The sequence below is a fragment of the Ictidomys tridecemlineatus genome, chromosome 3 (genome assembly GCF_052094955.1).
Source record: "Ictidomys tridecemlineatus isolate mIctTri1 chromosome 3, mIctTri1.hap1, whole genome shotgun sequence".
Taxonomy (NCBI): Eukaryota; Metazoa; Chordata; class Mammalia; order Rodentia; family Sciuridae; genus Ictidomys; species Ictidomys tridecemlineatus.
This window is the reverse complement of record NC_135479.1, coordinates 148,306,326-148,324,645: the sequence shown is the minus strand read 5'-3', so window position 1 is coordinate 148,324,645 and position 18,320 is coordinate 148,306,326. Positions and strand designations below refer to the sequence as shown.

The window sequence follows — 18,320 nt, the reverse complement described above, 5'->3', positions numbered from 1 at the left end:
TCTGAAGGCTAGCAGTGCCTCTGGGCAGAACCCATAGCCAAGGCTACAGCTGGTCTGGGCTGGGGCTGAGTTGAATTCACCTTCTCCAATGAGAAACTGGAAGCTGATGCCTTGCCACTGATCGCTCCCTTTTCTCTCTCTCTCTCACCCCTTCTCTCCCTGACAAATCTGAGAGTTTTGAAATCTTTCCTGTGCCTTTTAAGCCAGGTCTGTGGCAAGGGTAACTTTAAGTCAGCTGATGAGCTCTGCTTTTATGTTGAGATGAGTGAGAAAAGAGAGCCATCAAAGGGGGCTTCAGTGAGTGCTTTTGCTTTCTCTCTGGGTGAGCAAGACATGGGACCAATAGTTAGTGAGATATCAACTTATAAGAAACGTCCTAGAACATAGCATTTTACTCTAGGCAAGCAAGGTGAAGAAACATGGTGGTGAAAGATGAGAGAGGCCATGTCCCATAAATAAGAAAAGCACATTCCTACCTTATCAGGAAATATGGCAGATAAATTGTATCTGTTCCAGTGTACTTCTGGTGTCTATACTTTGATAAGGACCAAATTCTAGGCATTGAGAGGGAAAGAATTGCACTTCACCAACCATCAGAACTCTGAGCCAAGTAATGAAATATTTAAACTACTTTATGGTTGTTTTAAATTTTTGTTTGTAATATTTACAGGATATATTTTTATTTGGGGATAGACTGAGAAGCCACCCTTTACATATTAACAATTGTCTTTAATTGTAAGGGTTGAGATGCCTATGTTAGATTTATAAAATGGCTGCCATGTTCCTCTGACTGGCATTTCATTTATTGGATCACCTTCAGGTGCATGGGTATATGGACGTCACCCATGCAACACAACTGGCAGCTGTCTGGAGATATTCCCTACTGCAAGCTTGTCTAATCAGTTAATTCCAGAAGAGCTTGGAGGCGGACTTTCTGTGTCCTGCTGCTCCTCCTTAACTATCTCACATCCTGTCAAGGTCAGAAACATATTCATAAATTCCTGTGGGCTGGGCTAGCCTAGTGTTGATGAAATTCCATTTCATGGCAAAGAAAACTCATAATTTTCTCCCAAAGGTTCCCAAAATGCCCTGGGATTGCCTATTGGACCACCCACATGGGCTCTGAAAAATGAACTCCCTAAAAATGGCTGGTTGGGAATCAGATTGCCTGTTTCCGAGTAGGGGAGGGGCAGGGCAAGTACTGCTGTTTTCAGGAAGATCTGCCTGATTCCCTGGAAAGGGCTACAGAATCAAACTCTTCAAATATCAATCCTCAAAATGGGGGTGACTGATTTTAAAATGTTGATTTTGAAGTGAAATGCATGCATGTTTTTTTTCAGTATTAATGACTGCTTAAAAAAATAATGACCCATTTTTATTTGCAAAATGGCCCTTCCAGGCGGTGGTGGCGGCTGCTGTTTCTTCTTCTTCTTCTTCTTCTTTTTTTTTTTTTTTTTGCCAAAGTGGACTAGAGAGAAGGAATATGGTTTTAATTCTCTGCTTCACTTGGAATATGAAGCAACTTGACCAAGAACCTCATCAAGACACTCTTAACCTAATCTAAGTCTTAAACTTCAAAATTTTATTATCCAGGTCAAAATTCAGGATTTTGCAGACATTAAAAATATAGTGTCATCCTCAACAAATATTTGTTAAGAGTTAACAACAGTGCAGGGGGTACCTTGGTACTTCTAAAGTTTTGAGGAGTCAAATGAAGAAGGGAGGATGATATTAAATGAAACAGCCCATAAACAACCAAGAGCAAGGTTGAAAACCATTAACTGCCAAACAAAGGCAAAAATGGGGGGAAATATAGCAACTAGCATATTTCAATAGGATTGTTAATCGTATTCAAGTGACCTACTGATGTTACACAATTAAACATAATTGTAAATCCAGTAGACCATACCAGTGAGACAATGAGCTGTTGACAACTTTGCTTTGATTTAAAAAAATTAGAGAGTGGCCTAGACATAGTGACATGTGCCTGCAATCCCAGCAACTCAGGAGGTTAAGGCAGGAAGAGCACAAGTTTGAGGCCAGCTTGGCCAATTTAGCAAGATCCTATTTCAAAAAATAAAAAGGGATGAGGTCAGTGTAGCTCAGGGATGTAGGGTGCCCCTAGGGTATTGCAAAAAAAAAAAAAAAGAGAGAGAGAGAGAGAGAGAGAGAGAGAGAGAGAAAGAGAGAGAGAGAGAGAAATTGAGTGGCAAGCAACTGAGGTTTTCTTCTGGTCCTGATTGGTCTAGTTGTTAAGTTCTGTTGGATCTCTGCAAATAAGGTGAGATCCTTATTCCACACTTTTTAAGAGATTTCAGAGACTTAATTCACTGCAAAGCAAGTTAACTCCTTCTGGCAAAGTCAGAGGCTCAAGATAAACTGTTCATAAGATTCATTTGTCTGGGATTGGAGTGAGAGAAGTTCAGAGTAGGTTCAATTCCCACTAGAATTAATTAAAACCACATCCTATCATGGCGGGTCCTATCTGATGATAACAAGAATCTTGGAGTTTAAATGCTGCCAAGAGTATGATTTTAGGCACTTGGAGGCCAGCTCAAAATATGGAATGACAAACAATGTGTCCTCTTTTACCCATACCTTTCTTAGCAAAATAAGGCCAGAAGAGGGAATAAATGCCTGTGCAGGCATGGAGAGCAGGGGAGAGGGGAAAAGCCAGATAGAACAAACCTGGGAGCCACACTGGTCAACTGGCACACAGTAGATCATTTTAGTAGCCTTGAAGTATGTGAGCAATGCAGGGCTGACTTTTCTAACTCAGTGAAGAAGAACACAGCTAAGTGGAAGAAGTTCACCAAGTCCATCGCCATGTTTCACTGGACGAATCACATTGCTTTGCATTAACTTAATGCCATTGTACTTTCTGGCTTATAATTCTGCAAAGTAAAGCACTTTTCCAAAAGAGTCCATTAGAAAGCTACATGAGCGCAGCTGTTTTTTGAGCTCTACAAATGTTTCCAAAGATATAATCAAAATGTGTTTCTATTCATTAAAAAGTATAAATATTAAACCTATTCATAGACTTTTAAGTGTAATTAAGAGTTTTGTTATGCTTTAAAATGTACTCTAATAAATGATATAATGCTTATGATGGAACTATGAGCTAGAGGAAGACCTGAGTCACCAAAAATCAATAATCAGAAAAGTAAATTCTACCCATCAGACTCATTGCTCCGGTTTGTTGTGTTTGATGTCATTTTTTGTTATTTCAAGGTCTGGCCTTAACAGCCAAAGTCCTGATGAGTTGCTTCAGTAGATTTTTCTTGTTTTTACTATTTTAATTTAATAATTATCAAATGTTTACAATTTCACACTCTTACTCTTGCGTTCACAGTCACATCACCCAAATATCCAATACAGTTGATGATATAATGAAAGATAGAAGCAGAAAAGCTTATTGCTTCTCAAAACTTCAGAGTTTAAAGAGTCACATGGGTCATGGCACAGACATGAACTCAATTTTCCTATTACTTGAATAAGTCAAGGAGGACTGTTCTTTTATTTCAATGATGTTAATGATGCTTAGGGGACAGGAAGCAAGTATGTTCTCTTAGCATATGTTATCACAGAAAAGGTGGTATTCAGGGAGCAGGGAGAATAATCACACAACCTAGTTTCTTCACTGAATGTCAGTGTCACTTCCTGGTCTTCAATAAAACTCTTTGAGGACACTTCTTTCCCTGCACAAAAGGCTACATTTTCCACATCAACAAACTAATACAAACGTTTGAAAGTTTACCCAATTTCTCACTATTGCTTCTGCACCTTTGCTTCTTCCATCTCATACAAACGAAAACAAACCCGTGTTACCAAATTTATGGATCCACCTATTTTCACTTTTACATTCTTTGTGGCCATGATGCAGTCCATGTTCTAGTTTTCTCAATCTTTTTTTTTTTTAATCGAATTTTTAAAAAAAATATTTGTTTTAGTTCTCGGCAGACACAACATCTTTGTTTGTATGTGGTGCTGAGGATCGAACCCGGGCCACCGCTTGAGCCACATCCCCAGCCCCTTTTAATCGAATTTTTAAAAAATATTTTAAAGTTGTTGATGAATCTTTATCTTATTTATTTGTATGTGGTGCTGAGAATTGAACCCAGTGCCTCATGTATGCCAGGCAAGTGCTCTATCACTGAGCCACGACCCAGCCCCCTAGCTTTCTCAATCTTTAATACCAGGCTCCCCTTTTCCTTCTACCTTGTATCCCACCATCATCCTGGATGACTTTGATGTACTAAAAAAAAACCTACTTAATACCCTTGCTACAATTTTTTTTTACAACTTTTTACATCTACTGTTTTGACCTTTTGCTTCATGAACTCAATCTTCCTATTACTTGAACAAGTCAAGAAGGACTATTCTTTTATTTGAATGATGTTAATGATGCTTAGGGGACAGGAAGCAAATATAATCTCCTGGCATATGTTGTCACAGAAAAGGTGGTATTCAGGGAGCAGGGAGAAAATTCCTCAACCTTCAGCATCTGCTTCATTCTCATTCATTCCTCTAGACCAACACAAAAATTACATCAGATTGTTTCACAGCCCAGAACTTTGTGATCCTAAATTCTCACTTCCCACCAAGGGTTTAGTTCAGCGGCAGAGCATTTACCTAGCACATGAGAGGCCGAGTTCCATCCCCAGCACCACAAAAACAAACAAGAAACCAAAAAAAAAAAAAATCTTGCTACTTTATTCCTTCCATTTATACAACTTACCAATGCCTTGCCCACTCCTACTCTGACAGCACACTCATCAGACTTCATATTTCTTCCCTTAACCTTTCTAGATCTCCAGGTGCATCATCTCAACTCTTCCCGCCAAGACCATCAACTCTCTTAAAAAGTCCTTTAGCTATACCTGCTTGGAAAACTTCCCATGAGGGATCTGGGATTTTACCACCCACCTTCTCTGCTCTTTACTGTGTCTGTGGATTAGAGCAGAGAAAATAATGAAATCACAGTGTGAAAGCCTTTCAATATTTATGGTCCCCTACCCCAGGAATGACCTAATTCCCCAAACCCTCTATTCTTACCCTCTCCTACATGACTTGTCCCTCCAAAGGATTCCTTCACAAGTTCATGATATCAGATGTCTTTCTTCAATTTCCCACTGTTATTTCCCCTTAGTCATATATGTATGCACCTAAGCTCTCTTTACTTAAGAGGAAGTGCTGTCCCTCTTCCCAAAGCTCCTATGCCTCAGTATCCTCCCATTATTCTCTCCTATATATTCAGCCTCTCCTTTGGACTTATGTCCTTCAACACATACACATACTAAAGTCTCTTCTATCTTAAATATCTTCCTCAATTTTATCACCTGTATCCATGTTCCTTGAAACTTCCTCAACCTTCAGCATCTGCTTCATTCTCATTTATTCCTCTAGACCAATACAAACATGACTTTCACATTCATTTCTCTACTAAATCTGTGTGTGCTACTGAAGATTGAACTCAGGGCCTTGCACTTAGCTAGACAAGTGCTCTACCACTGAGCTGCATCCACATCTTATTCTATTAAAGTTTATCTTGCTAAAGTCACCAATAGTCTAATAACCAAATCCAACAGTCACTTCTCAAGTTCTCAACTTCCCTGTTACTTGATATTGTTGATCATTCCTTTTTTGAAGCTCTTCCTAATTTGCCTCCTTTCTTGGCCATCTATTTTTTATTCTTGTTCACTTGAAGTCTTCTTCTATCCTTAAATATTATTCATCAGAAATCTGTCCTTCCTTCTCTTCACTTCATATTCTTTCTCTAGACCATCTTATTTAGGCCTAAGGCTGCTTCCACCACTCAACACACTGATGAGCCATTCTCGTCCTTTTCTCTTTCATGGACTTCTGAAATGGCTGGCTAACTGTTCTTCCTGAGTTAAGTCTCAGTGACATTGACCCCATTCTCCAAATCTATCATATATACTAATGCCAAAGTCATCTAAAGATAGTGATTTTCAAACCTTAGTACAATTCAAAATCACCTAGAAAGACCACTAGGCTCTACCTAGAAATTCCAACTCAAGTTGATTTAGAGGTTGAAATTTTCCATTCCAATCAAATCCCAATTAGGTGATGCTGATACTTCTGGTTTGGAGATTGATTACACTTTGAGACCCCTAATTTGAGAACCATTTGGACCTTATGTTATTCCTTAACTTAAAATCTTGCATTAGGTGTCTTCTGGCTATAAAGCTCACCAGCGGGCTGGGGTTGTGGCTCAGTGGCAGAGCGCTTGCTTCACACATGTGAAGCACTGGGTTTGATCCTCAGTACCACATAAAAATAAATATATTGTTTCCATGTATAACTTAAAAACAGTTTTAAAAAACGGTACCAGATTCTGTCTGCCTAAGAATTACTTGCAGTGCTTGTAAAAAGTCAATATTACTGGACTTTACTCTCAAGATTCTGACTTAGCAGATCTGATGCAGTGTCCAGGGAATCTCTTTGAGAATTGGCAGCCTACAAAATAATAACAATTCAAACTCTTTAATGTGGAATTCAAGTCCTTCTGTAATTTATTTTGTGCCTAGCATTACTGAACTAGTTAAATACCTAGTTCTGGCCCACACCTTAGACCTTTGTATATTCTGTGCTCACTGTTTTCACCTCTCCCTTTTTCATCTGTGGTACACTCCTTATGCTTTTTCCAAAAAGCACCTGTGTGCCACTTTGAAAGCCCTGCCTGAAACTGCAAATGGCTCTCACCTGCACAAGAAAAGGATACTCACTCCCTTCTCTGTAGCACCACTATTATCTCATAGTTACTTCTACTATGGAACACCCTTGTGTGACAACTGATTAATGCCTGCCTTCTATTAGTTAATAAACTTTGAACACCACTGTGACTAAGAATCAGTATAGTCTGGCACAAAACTGTCCAGTAAATAGAAATGAGGGGGAAAGGCAGCAGTGGTGGAGGCAACTAATAGGGAGGGGAAAGTGGCTTAGGGAATATAAACAGAATCAGAGCAAAGAGGACATCCAGGAACATTTCTATCATGCTCATTCCTGTGTACTACCCTCCTCTACTCCCAAGACGTTTATCCACCTTAGGCTACAAAGAAAACTGGCCAGCATTTTCTTTCCCATTCTCGTACCCCAAATTTACCCAACTGATTATTTGCCACACATTTCCTTCCATACATCTTTTAATGTACAAACATATATTTTTAAAAGGCATTATTTAATTTTCTACCATCACTGAGCAAAAAATGGTGTCCCTTGTCTCACGTGATCTGTATTGTAATAAGATACCTACAAAGAACAGTTGGAATGTGTAAGAGCACACTGAACTAAAGGATTTTTATTCCCCTGATGCTGACATATCTGGAGGTGAGAGCAAGGTGGATTTTTCAATTCCATTAGCCAAAGCTAATTTACTTCTTATATCTACTCACTCAGCCAGCCTAGCATCTGGTCCTCTTGGGCTACTCCTTTAGGATTTGAGAAAGACAGATCAAGCCAGAGGGGCAATCATGTTAATTTACAAGACTTGTTTACTGTCTCTAACTAGTGTTATCTGGCTAAATCGTAAATGCTAGAACCAAGATGGGGCCTTTTCCATGATATATATCTGCCCATACCACCCATTTTGCTTTTATGAACTAACTTCATCAAATTGTAAACCAAGAGAAACACATCCTCAAGATCCTAAGGAAAGCACATTGAAATGGTAGCTTTCCTGCCCTTCTTTTCCTGCCCCTTGAATCGCATTTAGGCTGAATCAATTTAAACAGCAAACAACCTAATACAATGGTTTTCTTCTTATTCTTCCAATGTACTAACATTCCTACCTGAGGCCACTGCCCTAACTGCTACTATAACATGAAATTGTCACCGAAACTATTTATATGTCTTGCTTTGTCCAACATTTGCTCAAAAATCATCTCAAAGATGCTTTCTTATAGTACCATTCCTATCACTTCCTATTTCCTTGCCTGATTGTTTTCTCTTTACTATACTTATCACTGCTACCAGGAAACACTGCACATAAACTTACCAAATGATCTACTCCGCATACCCTGTGACTTCTGTGAGGGTAGGGCCTTTGTATTTCTTATTCACTGTTATAGCCCAAATGCCAAATAAGAGTGTCTGGTGTTTAATAAATATTTGTTGAATGGTTGAACAGACTCAGACTAAATGCCAAATAATTTTAACTTTAAAAAGCAGACCAAAATGTTTAAGGAAGACATGGTTAGACATAAAAGTTACCTTGAGTAGTTATATAGATAAATTACTCCTTAAATTATTTCCTTTGCTGAAAATCTTTTGAGAACGCTGCAAGGATTGTTTTTAGAGCCAGATTATGAACTCATGATTGATATTTTTACTTTGACTTATTTTGTATCACAAAAAGCATCAGTGTGGAAAAAAAAAAAACCAACACAGAAAACACATGACATGCTATTTTAGGTTTCCAAAACAAGGCCTCAGAAGTTTAAATGTCTAGTGAAAATATCAATGGACTAAGCATATCACCTGCCAAAAAATGTGGGAGGTATTAACTTAAAGGGTTAATGCGCACAAACATGAAAGTTCTGCAGTACATTTATTTATTAATTTATTCATTCATTCTTTTTTTTTTTTTTTTTTTTTTTTTAATTTTGCAGTGTGGGATTGAACCCAGGGCCTTATGCATGCTAGACAAGAACTCCACCACTGAGCTACATCCCCAACTTTGGAGTACGAAATTCAAAATATATATTTTGGATATAGATCAAATTCTCTGAGGACAAATTAGTAACTTCTTGTATTTCACTTCCCTTCATAACTCCAAACATCCAAGACTGTTTAGCTGAGGACTAGCCCATTCTTCCAATCACCTGGTATTTTCAATTTGCCCATACTCTAGAATACATGACATTTACATTTATCATCTCCTTCATGAATATGGACACTCTATAAAATCTAGATTTTAAAAGTATTATTTCAAACAAGTAAAAGGAAAATCTTTGGAAGCAAAAGAAGTGAAAAAACAGGAAAAGTGACAGCAAAACCCTGAGTCTTGGAATAGCTGATTCAAAAATATCTTGAAATATCGCAGGTTAGAATAAATCAGCTAAAACCCCATCTCAGAAGGGCAACAAAGAGAACCCCACCCAAGACCTGAACCTACTCTCTTTTGTAGTTTTTCTAGTAATATTAACCATCTAAATTTAAAGAAATTGGTGCTAGAAGGCAACTCTACTCATCCCCCTTTCTGTAGTAATTACTGGCCAGCTGAGAACTAAAGATAATGAAAAGGACTGGAAGGAAAGCAGACACACAAAGGTACCATATCACACCAAGTGATACATGAAATTGTTCAAAATGAAAGAGTTATTCAAGAGTCATACAAACAAATCAATCTTTTTACTAGAGAGGCATACCTCTCACACGTGTATTATTCAAATGTACTAACACATGAAAGATCACATCACCTTGTTTATGGATACATTTAATATCCCTTACCCTTCCCGACTTTCAAAACATAATAGTATACAAAATATAAAATATCTTAAATATTTATAAAAATCGCAAGAAAAAAATAGAACGTATGAAAATATTTTTATCTGAGTTCTCCCTCGCTGTTGAGAGACAGCTTAGTTTGCCTTAAGTTCATAACTGCTGAGTGGGTAGGAGTACGCCCTGCCTAATACTATTCTGTCCCGAAGGAGCTTAAATAAAACATAGTAGTTGCAGAAGAGGATGAGAGCCATGGAAAGTGTGTGATTCCACTTCTCCGACCGCAGCAAGGAATAGAGCTGGTAGAAGACAACACTGCCCTCAATAAGGATTAGTAGATTTAACAGCCTTAATGGACGATGAAACAGGAACTGTAAGGAAGTTAAAAAACACAATGTTATTTCATAGGAAAGACTCAAGTTATTCTTGAATTCATTTTTCCAAAGTAATTTCGTATTTATGAGTTCTTACACACAATAAAAAATACATCTGTTTGCCCTGGGACATAAAAAGAGGGATATGTATGTCCAAAAGAACAAGTATATTTATCCAAGACAGGGTGGAATAAAGCAACAAATGGGAAATATTTCACACTTTGAAAATCAATATGTAATGAAGATATTGAGGATATAATGTAGGATTATAACTGATTAAAATGTAACCATTTAAAAATGTGAAAACTAGGGTTAAGGATGTATGTAGCTTGGTAGTAGAGTGCTTGCCTAGCATGTGTAAGGCCCTGGGTTCAATCCTCAGTACTACAAGAAATTTTTAAATAAAATAGATAAATATATAAAAGCTATTCTTAGCTTGTGGGATAATCTAAGACCAAATACTCACACTAGACAAGTACCTAGAAAGAGGGAAGTATTATAAGTTTAGGAAAGTATTATAATATCAACACCATAGTTTTTTTATTTTTCCTTAAACTCTTTACTCACGATGGTCACTTACTGAAATCTTTTATAAAACATATGCTTCTACTATTTATTTTTTTCTCAATTTTGAGAAATAGAGTGCAAAAAGACAAAGCAAAGAGGAAGGAAGGAAAAATGAGTTGGAACCAGAGTTAAGATTACACATTGGGCTTACTATTTTCACTCTCATCAAATTCTTCACTCTAAGGAGCTAAATCCAGGTTTACTAATAAAAAGGCATTAGGTCACAGGTTGCAAAGGAACATTATCTAACAATTCAGCTCAGCCAGTCAAGTCCTATTAGATGAGGAGAGACTGTATTAATGGTAGTTAATTTCAGATCTAAAAGAATTAATTTAGAAGGAAGTTGGACCTCAAGAACTTAAACCTGAGAATGAAGACCAAACTATCATGACTCCTCTGAAAGGTACATAGTGTCTCAGGGCCCTTCTTCAGGAAAAAGAAAATCTTTAGCTTGGGGTTTACTACATGATACTTCAGTAGTATCATACGTAAAACTGGCTCAATAATTTTCTATAAGGATTCAGAAAAACATTTTCAGATTCCATAGCAAAGTGTGTCATTAAACATGCCAGTAACCTACAAACTGAATAAGGAGAAAGGTAGACAGGTTTTAAAGGGTAAAGGCTATTGGTAATAGACACATTTAAAGTGAGTGTTCTTAAACTTCAATCTGCTTAAGAACCATTTCCAAATATGAAAATGCTATAGATTCCTAAGATCCTTTAGAAGACTGGGATACAGGCACTGAATACTACTTTAAAAGAGTGAGTCAGGTGCCAAGCACAGTGGTACAAGCCTGTAATCTCAGCTACTTGGGAGGCTGAGGCAGGAGGATCACAAGTTTAAGGCCAGCCTGGATAAATCTGTGAGACCCTCTCACGAAATACAATAAAAAAGGGGGTCTGTGGATTAGCTTGGTGATACAGTGTTTGCCTAGCATGCATGAGGCCCTGGATTTTACCCCTAGTATTGGGGGGAAAAGGAGACGGGAACAAGAGCGGCCAGGTCATTTATATACAGGTGGCTCAACAACTGCTTTTAGAAGCACTATTTGGTCAAAATCAGCAATTAATTAACTTGCCTAATCTTTCTTCCATAGATTCTACTTGATTCTTCAGCTGTCCAACACTAGCAAGAAAAATACTTATTTTTCAAGCAGAAAATTCTAACAAAAATATTTTGTTGTTATAGTTTTCAAGAGGACAACAAGGATGAACAGAAGCCATTAATGCCCCAAGGAACTCAGCCATCTAAATTAAATAAGTATCCTGTGGAGAAATCAAATACTTATGTAGTTGTGACTTGAGTCTGTTCCCATCTTAAGACAAGCTCATGGGAGTTCAGAAGGAGCCACTGTGGTCTCCTCATCCAAGGAACTTTAACTTCCCCATGCTCCTCCCAACTAAGAACCTGCCCTCTTTCCCCATCATATATTTACAGATATCCTGCCCTCATGCAAGTTCTCAGTATGTAATTGAAAGGTCCCTTGGTAACAAACACCTGCAGAACTAAAAAGTCCATGTATCCTCACAAGGAACTGAGGGAGAAAAGTATAATTTTTTTTTTTAAATCTCCAATTCTATTTTAGGATATGATCTCTACTTAAAGGCAATGCACTGCACTACGGACATTTTTACTAAGAATAGTCCTGAGCAGGTCTCTTCTTTTCCCTACTCCCACTGGCCACCAGCTGGCCTTTCCTTTAAAAGTAAGTGCTGCTTCCTAGAGTCAGAATTTCTGGAAAACTAAAGACCACATAAAACATAATCCAATGCATAAGTGCAAGTGAGAAAGAAGCAGGGTTCAGTGGATATAGATTGCTTTTTCCTTTTCTAACTTTGAAGCTTTTCTCTTTTGAATCCATGTAAAGATAAAAGGCTATAGATCATAACATTTGTCTGACTTCCACAGGGGTAAGTTAAGGTATTTTAAAGAGAAGAAAAAGTAAAAATAACACACACAAATATCTGACAAATAAAAAAATTAATAAAAACTACATTATTACTATATTAAATATTACTTAAAGATACACACAGATACAATATATCTTAAGGACATCACTAAACCCAACTATTACAAAATAAAATTGTAAGATGAAAAAGGAAGTCTTATATAATGGACAGCTTATTTGACACAAAATTACATTTAATAAATTCCAATGTAACTAGAGAAACCACCCAAGCTATTGAGACTACAATAATGATATATGACCTCCAAACTGCTTTTCAGAAGACACCTCCATGGGCCCAGGGCCATTGTTATAGTTACAGCAAAAATTATCATGCCTCAAATTCCTAGTATGTGTTACTCACTGTGCTATGTGCATACATACAGAATGGCCTTCTAACACTTACTCCTAAACTTATGCTTAAAAATAAATAAATGGTACTTGCATAAAAACGGGCATGGGATACATCTGAAGGCACTGCCACGTTGTAAGGCCCCATGGCTCTATATAAACATCTGCTATGCCGCACCAGCACCCCTTGAGGCCATATTGTATTTTCTGACCAACTAAAGGAGAAAGAAATGCAATGTTAGCATATTGACAATTACAAATAAGACTGTGTCTAGCAAGGCCAATTATATTTCTATGAAAGGAATTAAATTTTCAAGGCTTCATCTGTCTGAATTCTGAAAATATAGTAATTCCATGGTCAAACTTGAAGGAGTTAGAAAGGATCTGTTATGGTAAACTTCATTGCTATGTAGTCAGAGAGACTGTAAAGTAATACAGTTAACTCAGTGTTGAAGGACTTAAGAGGCTTAGCAGAATGAGCAGATAAAATTGTTTCAGTAAGGCATCCATGGGCCAGAAAATAGAATGTAAGCAGGCGGACTTCTGTCTCCATCCCAAGTGAACAGTCTACTGGTTGACATGATAGAGGGAACAAACAAGAGGAGAAAGCCAATGGCAACAAGAACAGAGAAGAAATTAACACACTGTCAAACTAATGTGATATTCACTCCAGAATTACATCCCTAAAACTTACTGAAAATCAGTTTGCTCATCAGATAATTCAAATACCTCAAAGATGTGAGAAGCTATACAGTAGAACAAAGACACACACAAGGTACTGACACAGAGTTTTCTTTTTACTGCTTTCTGGACTCATTTTTACAGAGGTTTCTCTAGGGAAAAGAAGTTAGGGAAGAAAAAGCTTCAGTCTTTTCAGCATCAATGTAATGGAGTTGGGATGGGGATGGGGATCTTCAGGTTAAGCTTTATTAAAAAAAAAAACAAAAAACAAACCTAAGTTAATTCATTTCTTCCTGATTTTCGAAAGGTTAGTTTCCTAGAGTAAGAACTGGAACTGGGGCAGCAGTTTAGATATGTTAAAAAATATATTCTAGCACCCTGAAGCTTCCCCAGTTCAGAAAATGTTCCGCCAGCCTTGCTCACACTTACCAGCATTAAAGTGATGATACACCTCATGGCCATGTGCCATCAGTAGCCTGAAGATGTACAGTACTAGTACTGTGGATTGTATTTTCAATTTTTATTGAAATCTGTCCTTTGCCCACAGTCGGGTTTCTTTTCAGCCTGGCCCAATCTCTTTCAGTTCCTGGGCTTGAAGGCCTGTGCTAATCTGTATCAGACATCAAGGCAGATAATTGAAGGGAGAACTCTGAGGGGGAGAGGGGAAGGGAAGGTCACCTCAATCTGTCCCACTTAATTAGGAAAAAACTGGTAGGGGATGAAATTTGTGAAATGTTCAAATTACACAAGGGAGGAAGATGCAGATGGTCCGGGTCTGAGAGATAGGCATGATGATGGACTCAAAAGTGAAAGAAAAAAAGTTCTGAAGTTAGCCACTTTGGATCACAGGGGCCATGCAGAGAAATGTCTGATAAGGGGACACAATAAGAATAATACTTAGAACTCACAGCCAGGGACAGTTTTCACTGAAATACAGGAGAGACAGGGAAATAGTAGAGAGATTAGGAAGGAAAAAAAAAAAAAAGAAAAAGAAACAGAAAAAATTACAGGCAGGAAAAATTACTAATCCAAATCTGCATGTATTAGAAAAGATGAGAAAAGCAAAGTCCAGCTGTCTTAGGTGTGAGATGAGTAGCTATAAACTTAGCTGTGGCAATGAAAATGAGAAGATAAACCTTAAAAATCTTATAAAAAGAATTTAAAATATATCATGACTCTTTGAATTTGGGCAAACAGTTAAGACTGAAAGACAACTCTGAAGTACTGCTTGGGGCACAAATTATACACTCTAGAGTGACTGGGCAGCTGAAAGGTAGGACGCATTTGAGAAGGGGCTGGGTATGGTGGTAGAAATGAGTTAATGTATCCTGTATTCAGTTTAGCAATGATGACAAGCATCCATGTAGACAAAAACTAAAAAATGTTCAAAGCCAAGAACAGAATGACATACAAAGCAAATAAACATGATCAGCAGCATGTAGAAACGTGTTACATGGTTTTACCCTCTAGCTACTCACATGTGCTGTGGAGCATTGCTGTAGGACCCATGTTCTAGCTTCTGCCATTTGCCGAGGTGAGCAGCTGATTTATGTAGCAAATCACAGTATTTTGATGGCAGCAACTGTGTGGTAAGCATGACAAAAGCATTGATCCACACCATAATGAGGTGTTCACATGACCAGCGCATGTCATAGTACTGGGTACTCTGAAAGAGATCAAAAGAGACAGAAATGATCCATGCACCAGCATCAGACACAGGATGGGTACGTGTATATATGCCCTGCAGACAAATGCCACACTTAGTCAACATGCACTGGTTGTCCTGATGTCCGTGCAGAAAGTTCAAGAGCAGAGTCCTCCAAAATCCTTCAACCTGACTTTCTGGCTGTATGAATTAGGGCTGGGAGGGAGAGGCAATTATATTTTAAGTGTTTCCTTTCTAGAAGAACTGAGTGCTTCTGAAGGACCACTCCGGCTGCAGAAGTGCTTCTGAATGGGTGAAGGAAGGACATTAAAATGTCCCAAAAGATTATGGGCCCAAGTGACATCCAGACCATTTTTCTTTTCCACAGAAGTAAATAGAAGTTTAGATAAATAAAGGTTAGATTAAATTCAAGAAATTCCTCATAACCCTGTTAGATCAATCACAATAACCTGGATTTTATTGAATCCTTGGTTCTCTTAAGCTTCTACATATTTTTTCCTATAATAATTATAATCTTTACTCTCCCCGGAAACTAAAAAGAAAAAAAAAGAAAGAAAGAAAGAAAAGAAAATAAGAAAAAAAATTGGAAAAAAAGGAAAAAAAGAAAGAGGGGACCACCACGGGGTGCATCACATATACGGAAATACCTATCCGCCAACCAGGAGCGGTTTTAGTGCACTCCAGATGCAGCCGAACTCCACCATCCAGGCTGCCAAAGGGGAGACAGAGAAAAGGGGGATTAAACAAGAAATACCCAGTTTATTTAATTCACACACAATCCAGGGAGCACACAAAGCAAAATATCTGCTTACCTTCACAAAACACAGAGGGAGAAATGCAACATAGTAGGCACTGAAGAGGGAGTTGAAGAGAACTTCTTTGATTCTGTGGTTGAAATCGGCTTTCAGACATTCTACCTCATTTCGAATGAGATCTGGAGATAGGGGGCAGCTGTGGGTGGGGATGGGTGTCGCATTATTAAACTGTTCTTTTAAAGACTCCAGCAATAAGGAGAGGAAGTCTTTGGATTTGGCCAAGCCACCCACAGTTGAGGCGCTTTCCTCTACCGCCTGATGCTGTACCACATAGTTATAGTCTGTGAGAAGAAGATGAGCTCTACTATCTTGGTGGAAACAACAGAGAGGAACATAAACACCAAACCTGTAAGACAAGGTAAATATGAAAATAATACCACAGAAAACACCTAAGAACACTGTATAATTATGTCAATATAATAGTCTTGATGCACCAGAGTAAACATAATAGGAACTTTCCGAGGGTAAATTCCTTGTCTGAGAAGGAAAGTCTTCCATTTCTTACAACAAAAGCAGTACATATTCATTGCAAAAGAGGAAAATAAAAAAGTTTCAATTACAAAATATAAACTACCTAGAAATAATCATTTTTATTAGTGGGTACACATTTGTCCAACATATAAACTTTATATATAGTCATGTATGCTTTCGTCTTTTATGTATTTGATCTCATATAGTACAAACTGTTTTGCATCTTGCTATTTCACCTTGTGTGTATACAATGGGTATTTTCTTATGTCTAAATATTTTTCTGTAAGAACTTTTAAAAACATTATAGGATTCATATATTGACATACATAATTTATCCATTTCTCACTTGATAGAAACATTCTGTTTCTGTGGGTTTCACATGACATTTTTTATGGAGAGCAAACCCAAGGCCTTGCACATGCTAGATAAGTATTATATCACTGAGCTACATCTCAGCCCAGAAAAAAAAAAGTTGTTTCTTATTTTCCACTAGCATAAATAACATGACAAGTATTCTCCTAATGTGGATCTTTGTGTATTTTTAGAAATTTTTGATATGGCTTGCCCTTCAACTTAAATGTCTCCATAGTGAGGGGCTCTCCTGCCTGCAAACTGTGTATCACTTACCCCACTCCTCAAAGCACTCTCCTTTTGCAGTTATTTTTCTCCACAGATTTTACCACTCCATACATGTTTATTAGGTTTTTTATTCTGGGATTATTATTTTTTCTTGTTCTACCTTCCCTTATTATTATTATTTTGGTATTAAGAATTTAACTCAGGGGTGTTTTACCACGGAGCAACATCATCAGCTCTATTTTTGGAGATAGGATCTTGCTAAGGTATGTATGCTGGCCCAGAACTTGTGATCCTCCTGCCTCAGCCTTCCAAGTCAATGAAAACACAAGTGTGCACCACTGTGCCTGGACCCTCATTACAATTTAAACTATAAATGCTGGGCACAGTGAGGCATGCCTGTAATCCCAGAAACTTGGGAGGCTGAGGCAGGAGGATTCCAAGTTCAAAACCAGTCTCAGCAACTTAATGAAACCATATCTCAAAGTAAAAAATAAAAAAGTCTAGGGATGTGGTTCAGTGGTTAAGTATTCCTGGGTTCAATCCCCAGTACCAAATAATAATAATAATAATAATTTATTTCTTTATATACTTAAATTGAAAAAGACTGCTAGCCATTTTGATGATGGTAATCCTATTAAACTTAATTAGAGCTCAATTAAAATATTCTCGATAGGTGTGTTAGTGTCCACCTATAATCCTACTACTCAGGAGGATGAGGCAGTCCAATCCCAAATTCAAGGCCAACGTGGGCAATTTGGCAAGACCTTGTCTCAAAATTTCAAAAGGACATGGTATGTAACTCTGCAGAGTGCTTGGCAAGCATGCATGAGGCCCTGAGTCCATCCCCAGTACTATAAAATAAATAAATACTTTCCACTAGATGACACAAATGTACACACCTATAGCACACCTGTAATCTCAAGGACTCGGGAGTCTAAGAGGATTACAAATTCAAGGTCAGCCTAGGCCACTTAGTGAGGCACTGTAAATTTTAATTTTTTTTAATATTTATTTCTTAGTTGTACACAATACCTTTATTTTGTTTATTTTTATGTGGTGCTGAGGATCGAACCCAGGGCCGCGCACGTGCTAGGTGAGTGCTCTACGCTGAGCCATAACCCCAGCCCCTGTAAATTTAAAATTAAAAAAGGGCCAGATATGTATCTTGGTGGTAAAGCACTATTGGGTTCAATCCCCAGTATCACAACCTCTCCACTGGTAGGACAGCCATACTTCTCAGTTTCCCTAGGATAGTTCTAGTTTATGTCTGTTGTCTCAACTAATCTAGTTTAGAAAACAAATTATATGGCTATCATATCCACTAGTTTTCAAATTTTTTAAACTCTTAATTTATATTTGAAGAATTTAATTTTCCCTTTTTTTTATATAGTATTATTTGC

The 18,320-nt window shown here is 37.7% G+C and overlaps 1 protein-coding gene across 1 annotated transcript in view; it reads right to left on the bottom strand.

Moving 5' to 3' along the window:
- Positions 1-9,356: 9,356 nt before the first annotated feature.
- Positions 9,357-18,320, bottom strand: part of Tmem39a (transmembrane protein 39A) — a 30,915-nt gene continuing 21,951 nt past the window's right edge. The window contains exons 6-9 of the mRNA XM_078041174.1: positions 15,868-16,216; positions 14,868-15,055; positions 12,803-12,923; positions 9,357-9,839 (exon numbers count right to left, since the gene is read on the bottom strand). Coding sequence (XP_077897300.1) covers positions 9,606-9,839; positions 12,803-12,923; positions 14,868-15,055; positions 15,868-16,216 — 892 coding nt within the window. The 3' untranslated portion in view covers positions 9,357-9,605. The remainder of the gene's footprint in view (positions 9,840-12,802; positions 12,924-14,867; positions 15,056-15,867; positions 16,217-18,320) is intronic.